Source organism: Canis aureus, chromosome 7, assembly GCF_053574225.1.
Source record: "Canis aureus isolate CA01 chromosome 7, VMU_Caureus_v.1.0, whole genome shotgun sequence".
Taxonomy (NCBI): domain Eukaryota; kingdom Metazoa; phylum Chordata; class Mammalia; order Carnivora; family Canidae; genus Canis; species Canis aureus.
In genome coordinates, this window is record NC_135617.1 from 68,189,028 (window position 1) to 68,207,853 (window position 18,826).

General features: G+C 48.3%; 1 protein-coding gene across 4 annotated transcripts in view; it reads right to left on the reverse strand.

The window, feature by feature from the left end:
* Positions 1-18,826, reverse strand: part of ZNF76 (zinc finger protein 76) — a 34,947-nt gene that overhangs the window by 2,941 nt on the left and 13,180 nt on the right. For 2 of the 4 annotated variants that reach the window (XM_077904325.1, XM_077904324.1), the window contains exons 2-11: positions 12,667-12,835; positions 7,512-7,592; positions 7,319-7,396; positions 5,991-6,190; positions 2,862-2,978; positions 2,461-2,536; positions 1,793-1,918; positions 1,511-1,690; positions 481-714; positions 222-385 (exon numbers count right to left, since the gene is read on the reverse strand). In XM_077904325.1, the coding sequence (XP_077760451.1) occupies positions 222-385; positions 481-714; positions 1,511-1,690; positions 1,793-1,918; positions 2,461-2,536; positions 2,862-2,978; positions 5,991-6,190; positions 7,319-7,396; positions 7,512-7,592; positions 12,667-12,739 (1,329 nt within the window). In that variant the 5' untranslated portion in view covers positions 12,740-12,835. Of the gene's footprint in view, positions 1-221; positions 386-480; positions 715-1,510; positions 1,691-1,792; positions 1,919-2,460; positions 2,537-2,861; positions 2,979-5,990; positions 6,191-7,318; positions 7,397-7,511; positions 7,593-10,634; positions 10,760-12,666; positions 12,836-18,826 lie in introns of those variants that run through there. The other 2 variants (XR_013383648.1, XM_077904323.1) reach the window with 2 other exon arrangements.

The following is an 18,826-nucleotide window of genomic DNA, read 5'->3' on the forward strand; positions in this document are numbered from 1 at the left end:
CCTCCACTGAGGTCCACTAAAAAGGCTAAAAAGAGAACTTGAGTAGAGGCTAAAAAGAGAACTCGGGTAGAGGTGGGGCCATCAGATCTTCTGGGCTCCCCAGAGAGTGAGAGAAGGTCTCAGCCAGAGAGGCCCTCCCACCCCTCTCCCAGGGCCCATACCTGGTGAGAGCGAGAAGGTCCCAGCTGGAGTAGCCCCCACCCCTTCCCCAGGGCCCGTACCTGCTGGGCACCGTCCTGAGTGATCAGAGCCACCTGGGGGGCCCCATCCTCTTCTGTCACCATGGCCACTTGGGCTGGGACGTCACAGCCCTCCTCTTTCACCTCTGAGAGGTAGGTAATGCGGGGGCGTTTGGGTGGCGGGCTCTCCTCTGTGGCGCAGGCAGCTGGGGGAGGAGAGCCCAAGCTGACACCCGCCACCTGCCAGGCCATGGGGAGGCCAGGCCTGCCCCCGCTCTCGCCTCCTGCCCGTAGCCCTCACCGTCTAGCTGTTGTTGCTCGTACAGGGCCTGCTCACTCTCCTCCGTGGCCTCCAGCTCGCCGTGGGCACTGCGCTTGTGCATGGCCAGGGTGGAAGTCTGCCGGTAGGTCTTGCCGCACGTACTGCAGGTGTAAGGCTTGCAGTGCGTGTGTACCACATGGTGCTTGTATAGGCTTGAGTACTCGGTGAAGCGCTTCCCGCAGCCTGGGACCGTGCAAACGTATGGCTTCTCCCCTGGGGACACTGGGCTGTGAGGGGGGTGGGAACTGGGGCTGGCAAGGGGAAAACTAGGGGGTGGGGGTGTGGGTGTGGGAGACGGGGTTAGTTGGTGGGGACGGAGAGAGACTGGGACTCTGAATAGACAGCTGGGGGCGATGTCCAGCAGAACACAGAGGGGACAGGCGTGTGGGACCACTGAGCCCAGAAGTAATGCTGGGGCTAGTGAAGGGACAGGTGGGGGGAGAGGGGGTGCGGGGGTAGGGGCTTGTAAAGTTGAAGGTCGTAAACAGAAGAGGCAGGAGACAGAGAGGGATGACTGATGTCGCAGGGGTGACGGGGGAGTGAGGGGACACATACGGCTGAGAGAGGACACAGAAGGCTGGACGAGGGACAGACACCGGGGAGGGAGGACACACAGGAGTCATATGGGCAGTGGAGGAGGCGAGGAGCTAAGGGCGACATTTCACTCTTTTTCCCCCATCAGCCCTGACCCTGGCCTTTTCCGGGGAGCTCAGCTAGAAGGGGAGTATCCAGGGTGGCTGTAGGAAGGTGGCAGGGAGCTTGAGAGGGACAGCAGGACCTGTCAGACGGGACCTAACTGGGAGGGAAGGAATCGCTCACTGCAAGTGAGATGGTTCTGGAGATCTGGCCAGAAAAGCACAAAGCCTCCTCTTCCCGCCCACAGGCCAGCCTGGACTGGCTGGAAGAAGGGCTTGGGGCTCAGAGTCAAGAATGCGTCTCAGGTCAGAGGATTACAGTCGAGAGGGTTGGGGCCTCAGAAAGGGTGCTTCTTGCATGCCAGCTGGCCCACCTGTGTGGATGCGCACGTGATTCTTGTAGTTGGTGGCACTGGTGAAGCCGCGGCCGCAGTGGGGCTCAGGGCAGGTGTAGGGCCGCTCGCCTGTGTGGGTGCGCACATGTACCTTGCGGATGTTAGAGGTGGTGAAGGAGCGGCCACAGCCCTCGAAGGGGCACCGGAATGGGCGTTCACCTGTGGAGATGGGGTGTGTGGGGTGGGCTGGCTCAGGAAGCAGGGGTCATGCCAGGGTTAGGACTCCAGGTCCAAGCGTGAACAGGGCAGGGCCCAACCTACCGGTGTGGGTCCGTACGTGCTTCTGTAGGTCTCCTGAGGTCTTGAAGGCCTTGCTGCACAGTTCCTCTGGGCACTTATATGGCTTTTCACCAGTGTGGGTGCGCACATGGCTCTTCAGCCCATATCCTATCAGTGTGTGGGAGGGAGGGCTGAGAAGGGCACTCTGGAGGGCCTCACCACCACTGCTTCATCATCCTAATTCAGAGGCTCGCCATGTTCAGGTGTGCTCTGTGAGACTCCACACCTCCTCAGGCACAAGAAGCCTGTGTCTGCTTCTACCCCTCCCCAGCCTGGGCAGATAAGAGGGGTAGAAAAGCCCACGCTGCTCCCATTCCCCCTCCAGGGGCAGCCGGTGTCCTTCCAGAGCATAAGCCTGGGCTGGGGCTAAATGTTTCAGAGGGGTAAGGAAGCCCAGAGAGATGCAATGGCCTAGATACCCCACAGCCGATGCAGGAGCCCTCTCTACCAAGCCCCCGGCTCCTTTCGCTGGCCTGGATGATGCTCCCCCTCACTTCTGTAACATGGTTTCCTCCCAGAGACAGAGCCCTGCGAGTCAGAGTGCTGGGGCAGCAGTTTCTCTGGGAAGGCAGGAAATTCCCAAGTGAACCTAGAACTTTCTGCCCTCAACTGGAAGCAGTCCACATTTAGTCTTCTTCCAGGTAGATTACCTGTGGCAAAGGCCTTTCCGCAGCTGGGGAAATCACACCTGTATGGACGGTCACCTGTATGAGCTCTTTCATGCACCTGTGAGGACAAGCAACCAGGGGACTCAGGAACCAGGGTATGAAGGGGCTCTTTGGTTCTCTTGAGGGCTCAAAGTATCAGTACTGGCCACCTCCTTTATTCTTCCGCTTCTGCCACTTCTTCCAGAGTGCCCTCCCTGATTATTCTCTTCCTTCCTGTACTCTTCATGTGTGTTACAGGACCCTGGGCTGCCATTTCTGTACACTCATCTCTTCCTTTCAGTAGGCAATGAGTTCAAACTTGAGGGCAGGGACTGGTTCTGGTCAAAGCAGGAAGTTTCCCCCTGGTAGGGAAGACATCTGAGAGGTGTGCGTGATGACCTTACCTTTAAGTGATGAGCAGTGGTGTAGAGACGCCCACACCCTTTGTAGCCACAGCGGAATGCTCTGTCCCCAACTTGCTGTCCTTTGCCGTTATGGGGAGCCTGGCTGTCATGCAGGACCTGAGGGAAAAAAATCTTGAGGTTCCTATCTATATCCTCTTCAATGATGAGCGGGATGAGGTGGGATATAGGGCCTTGCTGGCAGCTTAGGACCCAACACACAGGGCTAAACCTGCTGGGAGGGCGGTGGCAGGGCAACTAGGAGTGACAGACCCATACACACAGGAAACAGGCACTGAAACACTCTACAGAAGAAACGGGGGTGACTTGTGGTGTCTCCACCTGTCTCTCATGGATAGAGGCAGGACTCGATGTCACAGAGCCTGTGACAGTGATGGAAGAAATGGCATCTCCCAGACATCTAGGAAAGGTAGCCATTCAGGCCACCCCTGAGCTAGGTTGACAGCTAGCAACATCCACTTTTTTAAAGACTTTTTAATTAATTAATTAATTTATTTAAAAAATTTTTAAACTTTTTTTTCTCTTTTTAGGTTTTATTTATTTATTCATGAGAGACACACAGAGAGAGGCAGAGATACAGGCAGAGAGAGAAGCAGGCTTCATGCAGGGATCCTGGGACTTCAGGGTCATGCCCTGGGCCAAAGATAGACACTCAACCGCTGAGCCACCCAGGCGTCCCTAAAACATTTTTTAAAAGATTTATTTACTTATTCATGAGAGACACAGATAGAGAGAGGTAGAGACAGAGGCAGAGGGAGAAGCAGGCTCCTTGCAGGGAGCCCAATGCGGGTCTCAATCCCGGATTCCAGGATTATGACCTGAGTCAAAGGCAGCCGCCCAACCACGGCTTTTTCCTTTTTTAAAAAAAAGATTTATTTATTTATGAGAGAGACAGAGTACATATGTGTGTATGAGCCAGTGAGTATGGGGGAGGGGAGCAGAGGGAGAAACAATCTCAAGCAGATTCTGTGCTGAGCGTAGAGCCTAACGTGGGGCTTGATCCCAGGATGCTGAGATCATGACCTGAGCTGAAACCTGAGCTGAGAGTCGAACACTCAATCAACCGTGCCATCCAGGAGCCCCTTAAGATTTTATTTTTAAGTAATCTCTACACCCAATGTGGGGCTCAAACCCACAACCCCCAAGATCATCATATGCTCCACTGAGCCAGCCAGGTGCCCCAGCAACCCCCACTTTTGACCATATGTACCTAGAAGGCCACAGCTCTGGACACGTATCTTCTGAAGGTAGGAGACCCCTCCCTCCCTTTAGGAAACCTGTGCTCAGAAGGGCCACTAACAACGGACATGCCATGGGGAGAAGCTCACCTGGGTTCACTGGATGAGGTGGCCACAAGCAACGAACTGCAGAAGCACCCAGGGCAGGGGCCTACAGGTCTGCATCAGAAGTTTCAGCTCTAACCACAGCACCCAGCTGATTGACAGGCCCCCCCATCATTTCTCTTGGGGACACTGCTGGAGCCACCCGCTTCACACCTGCTGCGGGCTTCAGGGAGCCCTGCTGCTCTTCTGCTTTCCTGAGCAGGGATCTGTTGGGACTGCCCTTAGTCTTTGTTTCTGGGACACTTTGGCCTTCTCATGAGCTCCTGAAATAGAACTCTGGGAGTCCTGGGGAGTAGAAGATGAACCGGTGAGGCCAAATTCACAGCAAGGTCTGTCTTGTCAGCTCCAGGTCAGGGGGTCAAGCAGCTGACAAAATTTCACAGACACTTACACCGCTGGTGAATGGCAGGGGGACTGTCACAGGTGGCCAGGCCTGCTTGGTGGGCTAACCTACCCAGGTGTTCACATTTTATTCCCCTGCCTCACTGGCTCTTGAGGGAATCAAGGAACTTCACAGTTGAAAGTGGCCTCTAAGGTCATCTAGTCCCGTTCTCATCCTTTCAGAGGAGTGAGCTAAGTCTGTGAGCAGAATGACTCACTCGTCAGACTAGGTAGAGGCAGAGCCAGCACGGGTCTCAGGGATCATGATTCAGAGCCCAGTTGTCATCCTAACAGCAGCAAATCTCAAATCTGGCTTCTACAATAAACCGCAGGAAATGGCAGTGGGAGTGGGCATAGCCCCAAGTGGTCTGGTAGCAAGTTTTGGGCTTCATTTTGGAAAGACATGAGAATTTCCTCTTCTCTGATACTGCCACATAGTCTAATTGTTTTTTTTTTTTTTTAAGATTTATTTATTTATTTATTTATTTATTTATTTATTTATTCATTCATTCAGAGAGAGCGAGAGAGAGGCAGAGACACAGGCAGAGGGAGAAGCAGGCTCCATGCAGAAAGCCCGACGTGGGACTCGATCCCGGATCTCCAGGATCACACCCCGGGCTTCAGGTGGTGCTAAACCGCTGTGCCACCGGGGCTGCCCCCACATAGTCTTATTATTAAAAAAACTTTCCCAGCCCCCAATCTTTGGGTAACATTAGTGCCCTCGGGAGCCTTGCCATGTCCACCCTGAAGGTCTGCAGTTCACCCGAGGGGGGTGCACCCTGGTCTGGCACCCTCACAGATTAGTGCCCACTTCCCTGTGGGTGGGACTGCAGCTTTGCCAGAGTGACCGATGCTAGGAGAGCCAAGATCCTTCTCCCTTGCAGCTGAGCTACTGTGAAGGCCCTGTGTTCCAAGAATCTCAGCTGCTCTGCTGCATCTGCCCTGGTCATTGCTTACTGAGGTTATTTTCCTAAATGACTAAATGAGTTGCAGAGAAGAAATAAAGATGAGACCATCTGACCTCTGGCCTGTGAAAACTAATAAAAGTCACTGGCAAGGGCTTTCTCAGATAGCACAGAGGATTATTACAACAGCAAAAGTGAAGCTGCATCTCAATAGCCACGGTACAGATGTCACCATTTCTTGCAGCCGCCTTTCCTCTGCAGAGACGGCCTAAACTAGGGAGAGTGTCAATAACTGTCAGTGGCCCCAGCCACGCTGCCACGTATGCCCTGGACAGTGACACGAGAAATGAGTTGAGGGAGCCAGGGCGGAGCGGCGAGGGGAGTAGCTCAGGCCATGCCCAAGCATGGAACTGCCCTTGTCCCCTAGTGTGGCAGTTTGGGCCAAGGGAGCTAATGGGCAGTGTCAAGCTCTGTGAGCTCACCTTGCTGGCATACTGCTCCAGAGCCACTACCGTGTCTGCAGTGAAGCCCTCATCATCCTCTGCAGCCAGGTCCTCCAAGCCCACCTCTGTCTGCACAGCCAGGATGGCGCTGTCTGACGGCACAGCCACGGGGTGGTGAATGTAGGCAGTGGAGCCATCTTCCAGCTGGACAGCTTCCAGGGCACTGGGGTCATAACCCTCTGCAGGGAACACATGTTAGCCCAGATGCCACACAAGGGCAAGAGATATAAGGTATCTTATACCTTCCTACCCTGCTTTAAGGTAAGAAGAGGTACATATACCAAGGAAGGTTTTAAGGTCTCCTGGTCCCTCGCCTTGGTGATTCACTCTGGCTGGTCCTTCTTCTGGGGCCACCTCTCCTGAGGACAAGGCCTCCTATGAAGCACTGACTGGGAAGTCACAAGGTCCATGAGGAACTGAGGGGACCCATCATGATCATGGCCTAGATGATCATACAAGAACCTCTTAACTGGCCCTCTAATTCCTACCAGGCAGCACAGCATCCAGAGGGATCTTTGCAGGACACATAGGAGATCATGTTACCTGATGGTTCAACTACTTCCCACTAGTCTCAGGATAAAGACCACCAATAAAACCTTTCTCTTAACTCTCAAGCCTCAGTGCTCTGGCCTTGCCTCTCTCATCTTACCTATCCTGCCCCACTCCTTCTGGCTCCTGGTAGTTCCTTCTACCATCTCTGAGCCTCCCATGTCATTCCCTCCTGTTGTACCTCTTCCTCTAGTGAAGTCTACACTTTCGCTCTCAGCCCAAGCGTCACTTTATCAGGGAAGCCCTCCCTGAGCTGGAGGGCTTGTGATGATCAGTTCATCGGTTATAGTTCTTCTCACTTCTGTTTTCCCCACTGGTCTCTAGAAGGGCAGGGACTGTGTCTGCCTTTGTCATCTCTTGCACACTCCACATCTAGCACAATGCCTGGCATACAATAGTTGCTCAAGAAACTCCTTGTAAAAGGAATAAATCGTTATTCCTCACTACTTAGAGACTTCAGTCTTAAATGTTAATAAGTTTTTACTCCTGGTCTTGGATGATGTCCTCAGGTCCTATTTAAAGCCCTAAGATTTTGCAGCTATGTTAGAGAGAAAGCCACCATTGAGGCCCATGCTACTGACTCCCACAGCTCGGTTTCCCAGAGGCAGAAATTGCCACTCCTGTGTTCGGCACCAGGGAAAGGAGGTGAGACTGCTAATCCAGCTGAACTTGGGCACTACAGCTCCCAAAGCTATGCCCCAACCTCTGCCCATTCAGCCTCCCTTCTGTCCCACCAGTTGTGATGACTATGACCCCACCTTTGGGTGTTCGGTGTATGTAGGCCATGCTGCCATCTTCCAGCTGTACAGGCTGTCCATCCTCAAAGGAGAGAGGTTCTGAAAGGAGAGCAATACTTGTCTTCCTCTGGAGCTCGATGCCATCTCACACCTCCCTCAGTGGGGGCTGCCTGGCCTCTCTCCATGAGGTTGGGGTGTCTTGGGGTGCTCTCACCTTTCTGCACCATCACTTGGTGAATGTATGCAGTGGTCCCATCCTCAAGCTGGATCACTTGCCCTTCAAGCAACTTCTCTCCTGTAAAGGTAGAAATGGAGACAAGTAGGTCAGGCCCTGAAGATGGCTGAGGAACACCTGCCTACTTCCCAAAGAGGCCTGTTTGAGGCATAGTTTGCATGTCTAAGCACAGGTGACATGCCCTATGCCTCCTGCTCCTTGCCTCCCTGGGTCTGGGCCACAGAGGTACTGGTGGGTAGAAAGACATCCCACCAGGAGGAGCCCTACAGCTCCTACCAGATTCCCTTCCTCTACTCAAGAAGTAGAAACTTCATTTATTATTCTGTCCATGCCCCATGAAGTGAGGACTTCCAGCTTAATAGCAGGCTGCCAAGACTGATCTAAACAGAGAACAAAGAACGCCCTGAAACCTGGAAAGACCTCGGTGGCTCAAAATTCAGCACTCACACTAACAAATCAAAATACATTCCTTGTCTCCCACTGTGGCAGTATGCCCAGAACGAGACTTTCTAATAAGGTACTATAGCTTAATGGTTAAAAGCAAGTGGCTCTGGAGCTGTCCAGGCATCCTGGGTTTGAATTTCTGCTCTACCTCTTACGAGTTGTGTGTCCTCAGACAGTTTATTTAACCTCCCTGTACTTCAGTTTCCTCCTTTTAAAAAGAAGATTAAAAACTGTGTCTTCTACTGGGTTGCTGTGAGGGTTAAATGAATTAATGAATATAAGACAAAGCCAGGAGTGTTGATGGTCAGCCTTCAATAAGCCTTAGCTGCTGCTGCTTTTTTTTTTTTAAATTTGAGAGTGAGAGCAGCAGAGAAGAACAGAGAGAGAGAGAAACTTTAGCAGCCTTCTATGCTGAGGGCAGAGCCCAAAGTGGGGCTTGATCTCACATTCCTGAGATCACGACCTGATCTGAAATCAAGAGTCAGATGTGCAAACGACTGTGCCACCCAGACACCCCAAGCCTTAGTTTTGTTTTTTTTTTTAAGATTTTATTTATTTGCCAGAGAGAACAAGTAGGGAGAGTGGCAGGCAGAGGGAGAAGCAGGCTCCCCACTAAGCAGGGAGCCCTACGGAGGGCTCCATCCCAGGACCCTGGGATCATGACCTGAGCCAAAGGCAGGAGCTGCTTCACCGACTGAGCCACCCAGGGGTCCCAAGCCTTAGCTTTTATTTATTTATTTATTTATTTATTTATTTATTTATTTATTTATTTATTTAGATTTTATTTATTCATGAGAGACACGGGGGGGGGGGAGATAGAGAGAGAGAGAGAGAGAGAGAGAGAGAGACAGGCAGAGGGAGAAGCAGGTTCCATGCAGGGAGCTGGACTTGGAACTCGATCCCGGGTCTCCAGGATCAGGCCCTGGACTGAAGGTGGCGCTAAACCGCTGAGCCACCTGGACTGCCCCGCCTTAGCTTTTATTATCATAAACCTGATCTGCATTTTAGAATAATCAGAAAATAAAGCTACAGGGAGCAAATGTGAACACAACTGCAGGGCTACTGGGTGTCCTCTAGTTCTTGTTTCACTGCCACCATGGAGAATATCTCCTTCATTCATCTCTGACATTTTTATTTCAATTTTCTAATTAAAAAATGACTCACGTAAGGCAATAAGCAAGCAGTATAAAACGGAACAAGAGTCCAGCGTTCCTGAGATTATTAACCTTCCTTTACCTCAGATCTTTACTGGAAAGTACTTTTTTTAAAGATTGCATTTATTTATTTATTTTTAGAGATGGTGGGGGGGTGGGGAGGTTGGTTTCGGGACACAAGGAGAGAGGCTTACTGTGAGCACTTCTAACAGCAATGGGCTCTTCGGTTTAGAATTAGGATTAGACAGGCCTCGTTTCATATCCAGTGAGTTTCCCAGGGGATGAGGGGAAAAGAGAGAAAAGTAAGAAGGGAGAGAGAAGCGTTCTTGACAAGTGGTTTGCTTACTCGTTTTTTTTTTTAAGATTTTATTTACTTATTCATGAGAGACACACACACACACAGAGGCAGAGACACAGGCAGAGGGAGAAGCAGGCTCCATGCAGGGAGCCCAACGTGGGACTGGATCCCGGGATTTCAGGATCATGCCCTGGGCCAAGGCAGGCGCCAAACTGCTGAGCCACCCAGGGATCCCCTGCTTACTTGTTTCTTTACAAGTTTCAGGATTTAGGGGATCCCTGGGTGGCGCAGCGGTTTGGCGCCTGCCTTTGGCCCAGGGCGCGATCCTGGAGACCCTGGATCGAATCCCACGTCGGGCTCCCGGTGCATGGAGCCTGCTTCTCCCTCTGCCTGTGTCTCTGCCTCTCTCTCTCTCTGTGTGACTATCATAAATAAATAAAAAAAAATTAAAAAAAAAAAACAACAAAAAAAAAAACAAGTTTCAGGATTTAGGAATTTGAGTTCTTATGATGTAGGAAAAAGACCAGGCAGCTGCTTCTGGCCTAACCCTGCTATCTCCCCCTCAGAAGAATCCTCAAACTCGCTTTCACATGGAGTCTTCTTGGGTCAGTAACCCACAGTTCTACAACTCAGCTGAAGACAGGTAAGGTAGAGACAAAGGTAAGAAGTAGGAGAGAGGCATTTAGATGAGGGAGGGGGACCCCTCACCACCCTCCCATCAGCAAGCCATGGGCTTCCCTGCATTTAACCCTTTATCTGTCATGGCAAGGGCACTGCACTTGGGGTTCTAAGAGTGCTAGCAGAGCTTCTGGCAGCACTGTGGCTATTGCTTCAAGGGATGAGACAAAAGATAGAGAAGAGTTATTTGAGAAAAGATTTCAACCTACAATCACCCCTTACACCAAAGACAACAATGAGGAGGGCCAGGCGGGGGAGGACAACTGACGGCCAGGCCCTCATATTCTACTATGGGGAGGTGGCCAATATGTTCCTGTTTGCCCAGAACAGTCCCAGTGCATTTTTATTCATAGCACACTCTTCCACTTCCAGAAGTGTTGGGTTTGAATAACACGTTTTTATGCTTACCCTAATTAGAGACAAATCTCATAAAATTTTAGGGCTTCCTGCTGCCTAAGCTAGACTCAGAAAGAGCTTCCTGCTGACAAGAATGACAGTGCCCTGGTCAAGAGCTTCAGAGGCGCTCACCAGTGAGAAAGATGCCTTTTAGAACAGTGTAGTCCCGCTTCCCGGAGGCCAGCTCTCCCCTCAGGAGTGTGAAATCTGTTGTGTGTGAGTCTGTGCGCGTACACATCCAAGCACACGCTGCAGTGCTGTGGAGGAGCCAGAGAACAGGGACCAGAGAAAGATATAAACGGGGAGGTGGGGGAGGCAAAAAGACCCAGACATAAAAGGGAAAGACCTAAGAAAAAAAGAGTAGCTTTCTCAACCACCAAGTGAGGCCATTTGCTATTTTATTTTATTTTATTTTGTTTTGTTTTGTTTTAATTTAATTTAATTTTATTTTATTTTATTCATGAGAGACACACAGAGAGAGAGACGCAGAGACATAGGCAGAGGGAGAAGCAGGCTCCATGCAGGGAGCCTGATGTGGGACTCGACCCTGGAACTCTAGGATCACGTCCTGAACCCAAGGCAGGTGCTAAACTGAGCCACCCAGGGATCCCACCATTTGCTTTTTATTCATTCACTTGACCACTAATTCATGGCAGAAGCCTGAGGCATGGGAAGTAACTGGGTCTGTGGAGCAGACACAGTCATTTCCATACTCCCTAAGTTCTTCCGTCTCATTCTGCTGAGGGGCAAGATCTGTGACGGGAAGTCTGCAAACTGAGGGTTTCAGGCTTCAAAAGTATCCCAGAGAAGTTCCTCACTCAAGAAAACAAAGCCAACCAGACCCACATATCATAGATAGCTCTTGACAAAAAACCTCTCCAGAAGGCAACCACCCCCTAACACTGTCATACAGAACAAGCTTACTGATGAGATTAAGGGGCCTCTTTGTCGTCATCAGGAAGCAGACAATTTAAAATAAAATCAACAAACAATTTATCTGTACACTTGGGAACTGAAATACACTTCCACAGTGTGTTGAAATGAAGGCGAGCAATGTTGCAATGACCGTGCATTCACGCAGATGGTGGTGCTCACAGAGTCTAGAAAAGGCAACATAAAAGAGCAGGAACGTGGCGATGTTTGCCCAGTGCTGTTCGGGGAGGGCAGGCAGGCTATCTGGCCCTCCTGAGAATGCTGGTAAGGAAAGAGGCTGTCACAACAGTGAGTGTCCCTGGCCTGAAGGCTCTGCCCCTTTAGTGACACTCCACGCTCACCCTGATTTTAAGTTTCTTTTCTCTCTTTTTTTTTTAAGTTTCTTGAGAAATGAATATCAGGTGAATTCAAATTTCAGATCAACAGCAAATTCTTTTTCAGTACTTAGTACTGAAGTATTATTTTACTATTTTTAGTATTTAATCCCATGTTTATACATTATCTATCCCAGGGTGTATTTGGGACATACTTATACTACAAAATTATTCACTCTTTGTTGGCAATTCAATGTTTATTCCTGGCAAACTTAGTGGGGCCTAGGGCATGAGACCTATGCTGGGGTGTCTGTATATGGCTTAACCTGTTTGAGAGTTTCTAGAAAGCACTGAGAAACTGGACAGGGGGATCCCTGGGTGGCGCAGTGGTTTGGTGCCTGCCTTTGGCCCAGGGCGCGATCCTGGAGACCCGGGATCGAATCCCACGTCGGGCTCCCAGTGCATGGAGCCTGCTTCTCCCTCTGTCTGTGTCTCTGCCTCTCTCTCTCTGTGTGTGTGACTATCATAAAAAAAAAAAAAAAAAAAAAATTTTAAAATTAAAAAAAAAAAAAGAAAGAAACTGGACAGGGAGTTATCTGGAGAGCAGGAAGTCATATAGCCAGCACGGTGTTCATTCATTTCCAGAAACATTTATGAACCACTTGCCCCATGTAAGGAATTCTGCCTTTCAGAGGTCTTGGTTCCTATGGCTCGGCTAGTCTGATTTTCTAGGCAGGCTTGCCTTGAATGGCATTTTCTCTTAAAGGGTTTGTCAACGATCTCAAGAAATCCTCATGCAGAGCAAGCTGTGGTATGCAAGTGGGAGGGCATAGTGGTGGTGAGACTCTTAGAAGGGGACACTCCTCTCCAGAGGTTGGGGCACAGGGTGGGATTCTGGGGTGCCTGGGAATACTTACCCTTGACAGCTTGCTGGACGTAGGCTGTTGTCCCATCACTGAGGGTCACCGTTTGCAGCCCCAAGCTCTCCATGGCAAACTGCTACCCATACACTCAGACATGAAGTTGGCTTCTGGCCAGCACCAAGAGCCACAGCTGAGGTCAGAGATTTCCTTCTGGGTCACAAGTCTGAGAAAATGGACAGTGTCACATTATGAGTTGCACAGCTTCCTCTTGCTACAAGGACATATGAGGAAAGAGTGAATGAGGCCAGCTGAGAAGAAAAAGAGATGAATTCTTCAAAGTATAGAAATATGTTAGCTTTTATGAAGAAGGTCAAAACATACCTATTTAAGAATTCTACAAGTTGAGTGTACAACAGAATCATGCGAGCCAAACTGGTTATAAAGTTAGATTCATTGATCAAAATCCATTTTTAAACTCATTTTCTTTAGGAGGAAGCCCTGTTCGAGGCAGGCTGCCAGCCCCACTGCCGCCAGTTCTGGGGTGCACATATCACATCTCTGCACATTCTGACAGCTTTCCTATGCTTGGATCTACCCATCCACTGGCCTTGTTGACTACCATCAGTGAACACCCCACAGGTATCACAAACAGAACGAGTCCCCCAAAAAACTCACAATGTACTCCCCAGAACTGTTTTTCTTCTAGTATCCCCCATCTCTGGGCTGGCATCTCCAGCCACCCAGAATCGATGGAGTCACCCTTGATTCCTCCTTTTCCTTCAAAAGTCGAGATAACACCACTATCTGACACCATAGGCAAAAATTAACTCAAAATGGATTAAAGGCTTGAATGTAAGACCAAAAACCTTAAAACTCCTAGAAGAAAACATAGGTGGTAAGCTCCCTGACATGGTCTTGGTTATACTTCTTTTGGATTTGACACCAAAAGCCAAGGAAACAAAAGTGAAAATAAGCAAGTGGGACTACATCAAACTACAGAGTTCCTGCATGGTAAAGGAAACCACCAACAAAATGAAAAGGCAAGCTACAGAAAGGGAGAAAATATCTACAAATCATATATCTGATAAGGAGTTAATATGCAAAAGATATGAAGAACTCATACAACTTAATAGCAAAAAACCCCAAACAATCCAATTAAAAAACCAGGTAGAGGATTTGAATTGGCAGTCTCCCCGTGATGACATCCAAATGGCCAACAAGTACACAAAAAAATGCTCAGGATCCCTAGTCACCAGAGAAATGCAAATCAAAGCCACAATGAGGTATCACCTGTTAGAATGGCTATTTCAAAAAGATGCAAAATAACAAGGGCTTGGGAAGATGTGGAGAAAAGGGGACCCTTGTGCACTGTTGGTGGGAATGGAAATTGGTGTAAATTGGAAAACAGTATAGAGGTTCCTCAAAAGTTAAATAAAGACTAGCTTATGATCCAGCAGTTCCACTTCCGGGTATTTGTCCGAAGAAAATAAAAATACTTGACTTGAAAAAGTACATGCATTCGGCATTATTTACAATAGCCAAGACATGGAAACAACTTAAGTGTCCATGGATGGATGAATGAATAAAGAAACTGTAGTGCATATATATAATAAGATATTATTTAGGCATAAAGAAGGAAATCTTGCCATCTGTGCCAAAATGGATGGACCTAGACGGTATTATGCTAAGTGAAATAAGTTGAAGACAAATACCCTATGATCTTACTCATGAATGGAATATAAAAACAAAAAACAAAAAACACCCAAGCCCACAAATACAGAGAACAGATTGGTGGCTGCCAGAGGTAGAGATTAGGGGTAGGCAAGATGGATCAAGAGTCAAAAGGTACAAACTTGCTGTTATAAAATAAGTCACGGGGATATAATATGCAGCATGGTGATTAAAGTTAATAATAACGAATTACATTATTTGGTAGTTGCTAAGAGAATAAATCTTAAAGGTTCTCAACATAAGAAAAAATCTATAATTATGTATGGTGATAGTATTAAACTAATTGTGGTGATTGTTTTGCAATGCATACAGATATTGTCATTATGTCATATATCTAAAATTTAAATATAGGGACGCCTGGGTGGCTCAGCGGTTTAGCGCCTGCCTTCAGCCCAGGGCCTGATCCTGGAGTCCTGGGTTCAAGTCCCACGTCAGGCTCCCTGCATGGAGCCTGCTTCTCCCTCTGCCTTTGTCTCTGCCCGCCCCCCATGAATAAATAAATAAAATCTTAAAAAAAATAAAAATAAAAAAATTTAAATATAATGTTGTATGTCAATTTTACCTCAATTAAAAACAATAAAAACTTAAATGGGGGCATCTGAGTGGCTCAGTCAGTTAAGTGCCTGCCTTTGGCTCAGGTCATGATCCTAGGGTCCTGGGATCAAGCCCCATATCGGGCTCTCTGCTCAGTGGGGAAGCAGGAAGCCTGCTTCTCCCTCTCCTCCTGCAGCTTCCCCTGCTTGTGCTCTGTCAAAAAAACAAAATCTTCAAACAAACAAAAAGTCTATGTACCTATTTCAGGTGAGTATCATCTTGTCAAGTCACATCTTGACTACTGTAAGAGCCTCCTAATGTATGTCAAATAAACTCTTGCCTGTTTCCTAGTCATTTTGTAATATTGTGTCAGGGGTGCCTGAGTGGCTTAGCAGGTTAATTGTCTGCCTTCTGCTTAGGTCAGAATCATAGGGTCCTGAGATCAAGCCCTGCCTCAAAGTTCCCTATTCAGCAGGGAGTTTGGTTCTCCCTTTCCCTCTGCCCCTCCTTGTGCTTGGTCTCTCTCTCTCAAATAAAATCTTCGAAAAAAAATTAAAAAGTACAAACCTAAATCCACTACTTCCTTGACCAAAACTCTTCAAAAGCTTCCTATGGCCCTTGGATGCCACCTTGCACACCACTTTGCAGGCATGGCTGGGGGCTATTTGGCACTATCTCTTCCTAACACACAAGCCTAGACTCACCTACTTCCTAGAATACTTATCACTGCCTCTTTAATATCTGTTATCCACACAAGACTTTGGGCTCCAGCCTGGTTTCTGGTTCACTGTGGGCTCTCCACAAATCCCCGTGGAGTGAATCATCGGGTCCTTGCATGCAAGGAGGGAGGTACTGAAGCATCCTGCTGGCAGGACTTCCCTTGCATTGGCGTTCAGCCTGCTTGAGCCACATCCCATACTTGTGAACCCTTGCTCTAGGTTTAGCAGTTAAGATTCTCACTGCCACCCAACCACAGACTTCCCCAGGACTTGGGATCTGGACTGCCTACTTGGTACTCACTAACTGCCAACTGATCTTCTCAATCAGTGCTGCACAAACTGTTTTCATGTCAGGGCACCCAGAGAGAAGGATGTGTGTACACAGTGGATGCTGCTGCTTGAAGCTAGGAGCAACCAGCTGGGGCTGAGCAGGTCAATATCTTTACAGGACTATAGCCCACTTGTGACACACTGGTTGGGATGTTCTACTTTAGACTTGGCATTCCCACCAGAATTATTCATTCATTCTGTCCATAAACATTTACCGAATGGGCTAAGATACTACCAGCATTAATAGTGAACAGTGCTGTAAAGCTAATCATGTGTACGCATTTTATACATAGTAACTCAATCCTCACAATGATCCTATAATTGAATACTGTTATTATCCTCATTTTATACTTGAAGGAATTGAAGCCTGAGACACTAAGTAAATTGGCTCAAGGTTGCACAGCTAAGGGGAAGAGAAGGATTTGAATCCAGGCCATCCGGCTCCAGAATATGCTCTTAAATACTTTATTATGTGGCCTAGTACAGAGGTTTTTAGCTAGGGAGTTTTAGCTGAAGCCACCTGAAAACACTACTTGGTGTGCAAGCTTATGCATTTTTCCGAACAGAAGGGAGTTTAAGATTGTCACGAGTGTCTTACAGCGATTAAAGGTAAAGAACCACTGGTTTAGATGGGAACTGACATCTGACCCATCTTTTTTTTTTTTTTTTAAAGATTTTATTCATTTATTCATGAGAAACACAGAGAGAGGCAGAGACACAGGCAGAGGGAGAAGCAGACTCCATGAAGGGAAGCCGATGCAGGGCTCCGGAATCATGCCCTGAGTCAAAGGCAGACGCTCAACCGCTGAGCCACCCAGGGATCCCATGACCCATCTTATCTATTCTACTAAGATCCTGGCAGTGACCCCAACATTGTCCAGAGCCCTGATAACCACAAGCTCTGGTCCTGGCCTCTTTTGGTCTACTCCCTGACCCTTGACTTTAAGCAGGGAGAGAAATTCTTTTGGTGATCTGTTTTTGTTAACAACATAGTCAGAATAAGGACACACATGAGACCTCAGTCTGAAACCAAAGCCATTACAAAATGGCCTCAAATCTTTATGGCTGGCTCCTGTGGCTGCTGCAGCAATAGCTGGTTTAACTTAGTACATCTGTACTCTGTTGGGACTTTCTAAGGAAAATCTGTGGCTTGGTTGAGAACACAGGTTCTAGAGTCAGAAAGCCTGGACTTTAACTCATGCTTTCCCTCTTTGAAGCTGTGTGCCCTTGGGCAAGTAATTGAACCTCTCTGAGCTTCAGGTGCCACTTGTAAAAAAAAAAAGGGGGGGGATAATAATAGCACCTTTGGGGCACCTGGGTGGCTTGTTGGTTGGCGTCTGATTTCAGCTCCGGCCATGATTCCAGGGTCCTGGGATCAAGCCCCGCATCAGACTCTCTGCTTAGTGGAGAGCCTGCTTCTCCCTCTCTCTCACTTGCCCTCTATTTCAGATGGATGGATGGATGGATGGATGGATGGATGGATGGATGGATGAATGAATGAATGAATGAATGAAAGAAAGAAATCCTTAACCCGCTCCCCCCAAATAGCACCCTCTCCACAGGTTGCTGTAAGGATTAAGTAAGGTCACATATGTCAGCATTTGGTACAGTGCTGGCACACAGAAGTACCCTAGAAAAACTGGCTCTGAGGAGGATGAGATGGAAGAGGAACCCAAGGGAAGTGCTTTTGAAGCAATGGGTATTTCTAAACTGTAGCCAAATAGTGGAAACAGCCCTGGATTAGAAGTCTGCAGAAATGGCTTCCGGGAATCCTGGGTGGCTCAGTGGTTTAGCGCCTGCCTTTGGCCCAGGGCGTGATCCTGGAGTCCTGGGATCAAGTCCTACATCACGCTCCCTGCAAGGAGTCTGCTTCTCCCTCTTCCTGTGTCTCTGTGTCTCTCATAAGTAAATAAAATCTTAAAAGAAATGGCTTCTGATCTCAAGTCTATCTTCTGTGTCTGCCTCCCAATCTGTAAAATGAAGTGCTGCCCCAGATGACCCTAAAATCCTTTGCACTGCTCATGCTAATTATATTTATCATATATACAGCCCTTAAGAGTGCAAGCCATTGTTCAAAGCACTTTACCTATATTAGCTCTTTTAATCTTAAAAATAACCCTATGAAGAAATAGGTACATTATCCCCACTTTATGGATGAGGTGACTGAGGCTTAGAGGCAGAGTAATTATCCCAAGGTCCCACAGCTAGTCAATGTGAAGCAAGGATTCAAAGCCAGGCTAGCTGGTCCAGGTCCATACCTTTCAATATCTGGTGCATTTCTTCCTTATGCTAATCCACTGTGACACAGTGTCAGCACTCAAAACACTTGACTATTGATTGTTTAACTTTTATCTCACCCACGATAACTTAAGCCCAGTCCTCCAGGACTTGAGCACAATGGAAAGAGGAACATTTTCCAAAATAACGCTTCTTAGACTTAAAGAAAACAAATCTCCACTCCTTTACATGTTCTCATGTCCAGGCTAACTATTCAATTTTTGTCCTTAAGCCCCTAATATAAACATTTAAGATAGTCCACTCTGGCTCTCCAACATTTCCCGATCTCTGCTGCTGCCTTCCAGCAGAGCCTGACCTCGGGTGCGGAGGTGTCTTGTGGCTGCCAGGCATGTACAAGTATCTAATTGCCACTTTTCTTCCTTTCCTCTGTGAAAGGATGCTTTACTCTGAGTCGTTCTGTGCTGGTACTAAACTAATAATGGTGATACTGGCAGAGCCAAAGAGAGGCTTGTCACTGCCTCAGGATGGCTGTGACTTCACATTTCCTGCCTGCACTTGACATTTCAGATTCATAACTCCCGTGGCCTTCTGAGAAAGGATGGAGGGGGTGCAGGGGCAGCTACTCTATTTTCTCCTTGTAGGGTATAAGGTTTGTCAGCTCC